The sequence below is a fragment of the Azolla caroliniana genome, unplaced genomic scaffold (genome assembly GCF_043228905.1).
Source record: "Azolla caroliniana isolate FFs.n. ecotype wild unplaced genomic scaffold, voAzoCaro1.0.p SCAF_8, whole genome shotgun sequence".
Classification (NCBI taxonomy): Eukaryota; Viridiplantae; Streptophyta; class Polypodiopsida; order Salviniales; family Salviniaceae; genus Azolla; species Azolla caroliniana.
This window is the reverse complement of record NW_028230443.1, coordinates 19,956,715-19,968,113: the sequence shown is the minus strand read 5'-3', so window position 1 is coordinate 19,968,113 and position 11,399 is coordinate 19,956,715. Positions and strand designations below refer to the sequence as shown.

Below are 11,399 nucleotides of genomic sequence, written 5' to 3'. Positions count from 1 at the left end.
AGCCAACTCCATCACATCGCATGTACAAGCCATGTCAAACACACAAAAACCCAAAATAGTCGGAAAAACACTCATCCATGTCAAACTCACACAAAATAAAACAGATGGACAGGAAACAAGAACAAAACGAAAACATAGCAACTCATCATAGCCAACTCCATTTATGTTGCATGTACAAACATGTCTAACACACAACCACCTCGATCAAAATATTGTCATACATTTTTAAAAGAAACACAGAAACACAGAGAAAACAAAAACATACCAGTTGGGCATGCAACACATAGACTATGAATAATCAAACCCTAAAAATGGCCATACACATGCAAATAAAAAACAGACAGACAGGAAACATTTAGAAAAAGAAAACATACCAGTTGGGCATGCAACAAAGAGAATACCTAGAGGTCGTACAACTTGCAGAGGTACCACACCGTGTTGATTTCGACACCTTGGGAGCACACCAAGCCTTCAAAATCACCTATATGCAAGAGGTTGTTGACGAGGCTGCTGCAGAGGAGACAAACGAGCATACACAAGGAAGGAAAATCAACAACACATACAACGAGCAGGGGAAACAAAAATCTCTGTGTATACAGAGTTCAGAGATCGAACCTGGCACAGAGGGGAACACAAGAACAACTACGCGGGGAAACAGAGAATCGAAGGTGGAGTGAGAGAGAGAAACAGAAAGAAAGAAAGAAACAGAGCTTCGAAGGTGGAGTGAGAGAGAGAAAGAGAGAGATAGACTTGTGATAGATATGTCGTCTTTCTTTAACTTTCTGCCACTGTCTGTCTGACAACTTCGAGACAGGAGAGAGAGAGAGAGTGAGTGAGTGAGTGAGTGAGAGAGAGAGACATACCAATTGACACGTTCGACTACCCATACCAGAGAGAGAGAGAGAGAGAGATATTGAGACTGACCAACTATCACAATGGATACCTTCTCCAGGTGTGCTTTCGTACAACTCTACCTAGGAGACTGGGGCAACAATTAATGTATTAAATATGGCTAGGGACATTTCGAGTGTGACGTATAATATCTTTGTGCATTTGAGTGTGACGTAATGAATTTGTTTTTTGTTTTTTGAAATTTATTTACAATTTTTAATGTTTATTTTCTTCTTCGATTTAGTACTAAATTTTTGGCCAAAAGTTGGTACACCGTAGCATGCTTCGACCCATAAAGTTATAAGCACTATAAATCATAATGTACAACAAAGTAGATATACTTGTTTTAAATGTGTGTGATTCTGTACATAGTGCATGCGCTAAAGTCACATCAGCAAGGGAGCTGAATTGGGCCTGTTGAGCAGACAAGCCGACCAAGGAGGTCGGGGTGCGCAGAACAAGAAGGGTCCCGACAAACAGAACCGGACCGGACGAGGAGTGCGAGCAAGACGGAGTGACGCCAGAAGGAGCCGGGCAGAAGGACCGGTTGCCACAGATGTTGACACTACGACTGGACCTCAAGTTGAGCTTGAGGGGGAGTGTTGAGCGGCAGGCTCAATTGGAGCCGGATCAGCTGAATAAGCCTGAGCCGGTGAGCGAGACGGATTGGTGAGCCGATGAGCACCCGGTGAGCAAAAGAGCCGGTGAGATGGGGAGCCAGTTAGCCGGATCCATCAGTAACCGGAAGCCTAGTAGCAACTAGACTACTAGGGAGTTAATACTCTCGTAGTTAGTGTCAGACGCTCAAGTGAGCATTGAAGTACACTGTATTTCTGTCAGTTCGTATGGACTTGTATAAAAGTGTTCGCTGAACACTTACGATGTACAGATCGTTGATATAATTTTTGAATAGAGATTCTTGTTCTCTCTCTCTATCTCTCTGTCTCTCCCGCGTACTGTTAAGTTCTCCATTCAACCTGTTCTCTGTTCTCTGTTTTCTGTTCTGTATTGCTTCCGCATGCTATTTGTTTTTACACTATTGATAAGTCCTTATACAATAATATAGAACACTCTAGAATATTCTAGAACGTTCTAGAATATAGAATAATCTAGAAGGTTTCTAGAGTATTCTAGAAGCTTCTAGTATATAGAACACTCTAGAATATTCTAGGTTATTCTAGAGTAATATGGAATATTGTTATGATATTAGATGATATATTTTAAAAACTATACATATAAACATATTATTACAATGGTTAAGGATTTGACATATGTATAGCAAGGACGTGGGTTCAAATGCTTTCAAAGCATAATGTGAATGTCATCATGACAGAGGGTAGTCAAAGCCAACGGGTCGAGGGGCACAGAAGCCATAACGGCGGGAAGAAGGCCAACGAAGGCCTAGATCAAACAAGACAATCGGTGGGTAGAGGAGTGTAGGCTAGGAGGCATGTTGTTACTGTTGCAGACGAGGTCGTCTATGCGGAAGATCAAGAAGCATTCGATTAGTGCTGAATACCTGCGTATGACAGTTTCTAGTCGTTGCACAGAGAGAGAGAGAGAGACACAAAAGACTTCTTATTCCACAAAGCAATAATACAACACCCAACCTTACAAAAAGGTTACAAGGTCAATATATATAGTGACCGACTTAGGGCAACTACCATTTATGCTAATTACACAAATGGCCCAAAGGGATAGTGTGAATACGTCCATTATACACTTGTATTCGACACTCCCCCGTAATGGGCGTATACATGGGTTATCTAAGATTACAGGTATAGACTTAGGTTCTCGGACATATCAGCTTTGTTCGAGTCGGCAAGGTCCGAAGGCAGAAGACCGAACTGGTCGGGTCGGAACAGTTGAAGCCGATCATTAAGGAAATGATGTCGGTTGTCGGGAACCATCCTGCTCTGTGTCCGGCTCTAACCGGACTGGTTTGTCGTTACGCCCATCTGATGCCGAAGAAACCGAAAGCGGTCTGCCGAAAGACACTTGGTCATTCCATCTGCGACATTGTCGGTTGTGGATATTTTCTCTAGACCGATTTTCCCTGAAATGACGCAGTCCCGAACGAAGTGATATCGAACGTCGATATGTTTGGAGGCGTTGTGGTGAACCGGATTTTTCGACAAGGCAACAACACCTTGACTGTCGCTGTAGACAACTGGAGCCGAGTCATGGTCGACTTGTCGAAGCGTGTGCGCCAGCCGACCGAGCCACAAAGCTTCTTTTGCTGCGTCGGACGCAGCTACATATTCTGCTTCGGTCGTTGAGGTCGCTGTGCACTCCTGAAGTTTCGACTTCCACGAGATTGCTCCATTGCCGAATTTGAAGCAGTATCCGGTTGTTGATTTCCGACTGTCTATACAGCCGGCGAAATCCGAGTTGGTGTAACCGACTACGCCTGAGGTTCGGTTCGGACCGAAAAGAATGCCGTGGTCTTTTGTGCCAGCCAGATATCTGAACACATGCTTGACTGCGTTCCAATGCGATCGGCCAGGATTGTGCATAAATCTGCTAACGACTCCTACGGCATGAGAGATATCAGGCCATGTCGCGACCATCAGGTACATAAGGGAGCCGACTGCCGGTGCATACGGTACCGACTTCATATCTTCCCCCTCCGGACCGGATGTCGGGCAGTCTCGCTGAGAGAGCCGAAGATTCATGGGGAGCGGGGTTGAAGCAGATTTGGCTGATTGCATGTTGAAGCGTTCCAAGACACGTCCGATATAGTCGGTCTGAGACAAAAAAAGATGTCGTTTATCGCGATGCCGACTAATCTTCATGCCAAGGATGTGTCGTGCCGGACCGAGGTCCTTCATGGCAAACTTCAACCGCAGTTGCCGAATGAGATCGGCAAGTTCGCCCGCGTGGCGTCCAGAAATTAGCATGTCGTTCACGTAGATGATGAGGAAGATGGGTGATCCATCTTGAGCTGTGTTGGTAAAAAGACAATGGTCCTCATCGCTTTTTGAGAAGCCGATCGATTGGATGAAGTCGTCGAACTTCTTGTACCATTGTCGCGGTGCCTGTTTGAGGCCGTATAGACTCTTCCTGAGTCGGCAGACTAGATGTTCTTGGCCAGTTGCCACGAAGCCTTTTGGCTGCTCCATATAAATTTCCTCGTCAAGATCACCATGGAGGAAGGCTGTTTTGACATCTAGCTGAATCAGCTCCAAGTTGTCGGCTGCCACTACGCCGAGCAGAAAACGAAGGGTTGTCATTTTCACCACTGGTGAAAAAATCTCGTCGAAGTCGACGCCATATTCTTGTCGGAAGCCCTTCGCAACTAATCTGGCCTTGTACTTTGGGGTGGTCGAATCAGACGTCTCTTTTAGTCGATAAACCCACTTGCAAGGAAGAGCACGTCGGTTCCTAGGTAATTCGACCAGATCCCAAGTCTTGTTTGCCCGAATGGAGTGCATTTCCGACTCCATCGCCAGATGCCAGGTGGCGGAATCGACAGATGTCGATGCTTCTTCGTAAGACGTCGGTTCGCCGGCGTCGGTGAAGAAAATTCCAAGAGAATACCTCTCCGGAGGTTGCGACAGTCTCTCGGATCGTCGAGGTATGATTGGACTGGTCGCATCGGGTATCGAGGTCGGATGGTCCGAAACCGAATCATTCGGCTGTGCCGAGTCAGAGTTGTCCGAGTCGGTAGTGTAAGGTTCAGCTACCCGTGAAGCTGACCGTGTGTTAAGAGCGGGGCCTTCTTGAAGGGTCGGTACATCTGAAAATGTGACCCTTCGGACTTCGATCGGTGTTTTGACTGATGGATTCATAGCCGACTCGTTGAACACAACGTCCGAACTTCGGACGATTTGTCTGCGTTCGGGATCCCAGAGTCGGTATCCCATTTCGCCGTCGGATCCATATCCAAGGAAAATGCATTTCCTGGACCGAGGTGCAAGTTTTCGGCGATCATCTTTCGGAATAAGGGCGTACGCCTCGCATCCGAAGATCCTCAGCTTGTCGTAATTCGGCTTACTGCCGATCCATAGTTCCTGAGGAATTTGAAGTCCTAGAGGTCTACTGGGTGACATATTGATTATGTGTACTGCCGTGAGTAGAGCCTCTGCCCAGAAGCCATCCGACAGTCCGGAGTGTTGGAGCATGGAAACTATCCGTTCTTGGATTGTCCGATTCATGCGTTCGGCAATCCCGTTTTGCTCCGGACTGTGTGGTGCCGTAAATTCACGTCGGATGCCGCGTTGTCGGCAGAATTTGACGAATTCTTCGGATTTGAACTCTCCCCCATTGTCTGTCCGAAAGCATTTCAGCTTTCGGTCGGTTTGATTTTCTACCATAGCGAGCCAATCTGAGAAGATCGAGAAGACCCGATCTTTGGTGCGAATTGGATAAGCCCACACCTTTCGAGTCGAATCGTCAATAAAAGTGACGAAGTAAGAGGCACCGCCAAGAGACTGATGCGGCATTGGGCCACAGACGTCCGAGTGGACTAAATCGAGAGGTCTCGTTTCTCTTGGTGCTGATGTCGGGTGTGATGCGGCTACTTGTTTGCCATACTGGCAATGCTCGCAGAATTGATGGTCGGAGAAGGAGAGTTTGGGGATGTATCCGGCTCTAGATAGGTGCGTGATGCCGGCCTTGCTGAGGTGTCCTAATCTTCTGTGCCATAGTGATGACACAGGAATATCCACCAAAAACAGGTTACCCTCTCTGAGCGTAACATGTAACGGATACAGGGAGTGTATCTTGGGTCCTCTAGCAAGCAGGAGGTTCCCCCTGTGGAGTGTCCACCCTCCCGAAGAAAAACCGGCACGAATGCCGTCTTCATCTAGTTGTCCGACTGAGATCAATGGCCTTGAGAGCTCGGGTACATGTCGGACATTGTGGAGTACAAGTGTAGAGCCGCCTGCAAGGTTGAGCTCTACTGTGCCGATTCCGATGATGTCACAGTGTTGTGAGTTGCCGACTCGAACTGAGTCGGAGTGACGGATCGTATATTGCCGAAATTGGGATCGATGAGGAGTCACGTGAAATGACGCGCCCGAATCTAAGAGCCATGTGCTCGATTCTTCAGTCGTGAGTAGAACTTCTGATCCGACTGGATTTTCGATTGATAGTATATTCGGGTCGTCTGGTAGCACATCAGCTGAGAAGCTGACGTAATTGATCTCCTCATGCCGGCCACTCTTCTTGTCTGATCTCTGAGACTTGTCGTTCTTGTTCTTGAGTGCGCGGCAGTCGGCTTTGATGTGTCCGGGTTTCTTGCAGTAATTGCAGATTCGGTTATCCCGTGACTGGCTCCGTCTTCGCTGATTGTTCGGCGGTCGTGAGGAATCTCTTCCTCGTATGTTCGATCGGTCTGTCGAACCTTGTACTACATAAGCGTCGTCTGTTGAGTCTTTGGCGAAAGACTTTCTCCGAGCTGCTTCGGTCAGGATTGCGCTCGTGACTTCGGAGTATTTAACAGCCGTGGTTGACGCGTTGCACACGGTTGTGACGAAAGTTTCCCATGATGAGGGAAGGCTGCTCATGAGTATCATTGCTCTGAGTTCATCCTCGATTGCCGTCCCCTGTGATGAGATTTGGGAGCTTATGCTTTCGTACTCGTTGAGATGTGCTTGAACCGAATCGGATTCTTTCATCCGCAAGTTGTAGAGGCGCCGGATCAGAAACATCTTCGTTGCAGCGACCTTCTTTTCGTAGGTGTCCGACAGTGTTTTCCACAGTTCGAATGTTGTCGTACACGATTGCACCGTAAAGTATACCGATTCCGATAGGTGCATCCGAATCGTGGCGCGGACGATTCTGTCCAGCTTCTGCCACTCAATTGGTTTGTATCCTTCTGGAGGTTCTTCATTTTCGATGGGATCGATTTGCCCCTTGACTATGAGATAGTCCTGCATTTGCTCCTTCCAGAAGTTGAAGTTCGATCCATCGAACTTTCGTAGACTCATTTCTGACGAGCCGGATGTTGATGCCATCAAATTCGGTTTCGGTTGACGAAGCTCGGTTCAAAGTTGACTACGAACCTTGTTGGAGTGCAGCCGGTTGGCTCACCCGATATCGTTCTAGTCGGATTTGAACCCGAGTCGGTTCGGCTTCGGAACTTGCTCGAATTGACTCCGGTAGCTTGAGGGACAGAACCGATTGGTCTTCCCGAATGTTGCCGAGTCGGAGTGAGCCCGGTTCGCTTCAGATATATATGCCGAATACCGATTATTAAAACCGATTATCTGGACCGATTCTGCTTCAGTTGACTGCAGCAACGAGAGAGACGGATCCAACTGATCCTCCCGAATGTCGATCAGCCAGATGAAGCACGAATTTGGGTTGTTGTCTTGAGACCGATCTGCACCGAGTGGTTACAATGAGCGGCGAGCGGCGTTTGATGACCTCTTCGGATGCCGTTTAACCGAATGGAGCACGATCGTGTCAATGTTGCACAAGGGGATTTCACCTCGAGCGGTTACGATCACAAGGGACAGAGTACAACCTGCTGGCTTACTCCAAGCGAAGATGATCTAACGCGATGAGATGCAAGCCTCGTTTCTCTTCTTCTTCTCTCTTCTTCGAATGACACAGGAAACCGAATGCTGTGCAGGCTGAGACGACGGCCGACAGCGGATTGAAGGACCGACTACTGTGCAGGCTCTGATACTAGATGTTGCAGACGAGGTCGTCTATGCAGAAGATCAAGAAGCATTCGATTAGTGCTGAATACCTGCGTATGACAGTTTCTAGTCGTTGCACAGAGAGAGAGAGAGAGACACAAAAGACTTCTTATTCCACAAAGCAATAATACAATACCCAACCTTACAAAAAGGTTACAAGGTCAATATATATAGTGACCGACTTAGGGCAACTACCATTTATGCTAATTACACAAATGGCCCAAAGGGATAGTGTGAATACGTCCATTATACACTTGTATTCGACAGTTAGGAGGAGCTAGAGTGAAGAATGGGAGGGAAGAAGGCCAACGAAGGCCTAGATCAAACAAGACAATCGATGGGTAGAGGAGTGTAGGCTAGGATGCATGTTGTTAGGAGGAGCTAGAGTGAATGTCATCATGACAGAGGGTAGTCAAAGCCAACGGGTCGAGGGGCACCGAAGCCATAATGGCGGGAAGAAGGCCAACGAAGGCCTAGATCAAACAAGACAATCGATGGGTAGATGAGTGTAGGCTAGGAGGCATGCTGTTAGGAGGAGCTAGAGTGAAGAATGGGAGGGACCCCAAGTTGAGCTTGAGAGAGTGTTGAGCTCAACATGAAGGCAGATCGACTAAAGGATTGGTTGAACAGGCCGAAAGCTGGATTAGTCCGAAGGATCGGGAAAAAGTTGGTAAGCCAAATAGGCTGGAAGTGGACAAGCCGATAGGTTCGTAAGGTTCAATAGAGCTATATCCCAATTTTTGTAATAAGAATATATTAGTTGTTTTGTGTTAGTGTTCATAAGTGAGCATTAGGTATTGTGTCAGTACTTGTATATAAAGAGTGCTCTATGATCACATTGTATGTATTGAGAGTTTTGTAATAGAAGTTTTGTTGTCTACTAACTCAATCTCTCTTTCTTTGTATTCTCCATCCTCTGCGAATACCTAATTGTGTACTGTTGTCCAGTGCAGTCGGCTATGTCGGTGTTGTACAAGCTTTCGCACGTTTTTTTATTGTACCTCTAACCATGCATGTGGGGACTATCAATTAAGGATATTCCATGTATGTAGTTCAATTATTAACCCCTTGAAATAATAGAAAGTTCTTTTGTTTCCAATAAAGGAGCTACTTTTCGGTTAGTAAGGACAAATTTTTACAAAAAGACTATCAAGGTGGCTTATATATAAACCAGTGCATGCACACAATCGGGGAATCACGAGCCCGATCCTGTGTCCTCCAATGGAGAGAGGGTGGGAGGTGAGTAGGAAACAACCATTGTCGGGGTTGGTAGTTCCACCTTGGGCCATTAATAGAAAGATTTAAATACATTAAGCTTCGAGTTCTAGTTAATCATAAATGGAATGAATGTGTTTTTAACCATGTGAAAGTGGGATTACCGGTTTACTAAAATCTATAGATCTCCAACTTCACAAATCTACAAAGGCACCGTTCAATTTGCAGGACATATCCAAAATTGCTCTAAGAATCATCCTACTCGACATAATAAAACATTTCGTGTATAGAACATTTCAATCTTGGACTAACTTAGAAGCCTATATATAAGAAATTAAAAATGGACTCACACCCTAAGGCAGAGCCCCAACGCCAATGCCAAGGACAAAGGCACTAAGCCAATTAGATGCAATTATCTTTTCAAAATTATTTCCAAATTTCCCACGAAGTTGACAATGGCGTGAAGAGCGTGTTTCGACATCATAAGCTTATTATATATCAATGATTATTAACATGCGGGTAGTTTCAATACTTAGGCTCTACTTTCAAGTCTATTGTATCTTTGTTACCAAAATATATCTAGAAGTAATTTAGAAATGATAGAGATTTATCATACATATTAAAGGCTCTTGTCATTAAGAGAGTAATTCTGAGAATAACGAAGCATTTGTGGTTGACATTGAGGGAAGGTATCCCTCAAACCATGACTACCCTATGAGTAAACAAACACACCCTAAACATGGAGAACCCATGCTCTACATCTCGAGCATAGGTTAAGTTAAAAACCGTCGGAAAAATAAAATTCTTGTCACTCTTCTTAAACTCATGCAAAACTCTTTTGCATAATTAATAATGTGTAAAGTTTCTCTCTCTTTGAAAGAGATTCGAGGTACAAAATGTGCATTATTGCTTGTTGAACCATGTTACCACGTTATCATCATACTATCTCTAAATTAATAACAATCCCTAATTGAATTGTTTTCACCAAAAGAGATTTTCAAGCACTTGATAAATGGTGGAGAAATAGGATGTATTGACTATGTTCTATTGGTTTCCTATTCCTAGGAGAATTAATAATAATCCCTAATTGACAATTTCAATTCTATGAACATTTTGTTGGCAAAAGAGATTTTCATGCAATTAAAAATGATCGAGAACAACAACGTGTTGAGAACGTTCTCTTCCAAAAGAGTGATGCGCCATTGATTGGGAGGGCACCCCCTGAAACCATGATTGCCATGCAAGTAAACAAACAGAAACGATTTACACCCTAGGATTGAGGGGTCCATTTTCTAAGCTTAGAGGGTTGGTCTAACTTGAAAGAAGTAAGGTCCAATAGGATTCACATTACCCTCATTGAACCTATACATATTTATTGTCTAATTATTTTCTAGATATGTAGAGCCTAGTTTTGTTTGGAAGAGACTACAATTGTGATCATTACGGTCCAATATCATTGAATATTATAAACATAAGACACCACCGACTCAAGTTTAATATTAATCACCAATTGGAAGACATGGTCCCTCTGCTTATAATATTATCGAATATGCTTAGATGTGAATCTTTTCCAACCTATATTTTAATACATTGGACATGCATTTTATTATATTTGACAATGACGTATAATTTAGGCTACAATATTGAATTAGTATCACATGGAGGATGGACGATAGCCTTGACTTTGAGAGGCATATATCTATCATTGACATTATTATCTATCAGTCAGTGCGTGCGTGCGTGTGTGCTAGTACAACCACAAACACACACAACAAGGGGAAGTTAATATTCGATAATACAAATATTACCTTTTGTCCAATATTCAGCAACCACCATGTATAATGACAAATCAACATATTAATTATGCACTTTTACTCTTGTACTAGTGTTGATCAGTTGTTTTCCTGGTTGCATAGCGCAAACACAACAAAATCAATTTCTAAATGCTCATAATGTGGAGAGGCAAAAATTGGGCATTCCACTTCTAGTTTGGAGTGAAACATTGGAAGACTATGCCAACAAATATGCCATAAGCCAAGATAAACCACAAGTTGGTTGTGCTGGTGCATTACTTTATTCCAAAGGTCCTTATGGAGAGAACGTGTATTGGTATTGGACTACCACCCATGCCCTAGCACCTTGACGGATTGGATATTTGAGAATTGATACTACAGCTACAAGACCAACACTTGTGCATGTGGCCAACAATGTGGCCACTATACACAAGTGGTGTGGGCCAAGACAAGGTGTGTTGGACGTGTCGCTCCTAAATGCACCTCCAACCCCTTTGCAACATACATCATATGCAACTACGACCCCCCTAGAAACTATATCGGTCAACGTCCATACTAAATTTTCATTTCTTTTCATACATTTCCACCTACGACTACATGTGTTCCTAATTCATCTAAGCTAAGTTATAGTTTACCCTCCTCCATGTTCTTTCTAATTGCTCCCAAATCATACCTATCATTAATAAGACAAACTAGCTTTTTTCACTTTCCCATGTTATTTTGGAAGTACTTTGCTAATGCTAATGCTTACCTAGTTATTCATCTCGTCTTTGAAGTGTCACCGGTTTATAAAAGACTCATAATTAGTTGGAAACTGTAGATATTATACTTCATGAGATAACTAATTCTT

General features: G+C 44.3%; 1 protein-coding gene across 1 annotated transcript; it reads left to right on the top strand.

Annotated features, from left to right (window-relative positions):
- Positions 1-761: 761 nt before the first annotated feature.
- LOC147861280 (pathogenesis-related protein PR-1-like) lies at positions 762-11,108 on the top strand. Its single transcript, XM_087323360.1, has 3 exons — positions 762-790; positions 6,393-6,402; positions 10,923-11,108. The coding sequence occupies exons 1-3, from the start codon at positions 762-764 to the stop codon at positions 11,106-11,108; spliced, it is 225 nt and encodes a 74-aa protein (XP_087179486.1).
- Positions 11,109-11,399: the final 291 nt, after the last annotated feature.

Bases quoted from the DNA above. Each gene is read 5' to 3' on its own strand.
- LOC147861280 (XM_087323360.1), top strand. From the start codon at position 762: ATGTCGTCTTTCTTTAACTTTCTGCCACT.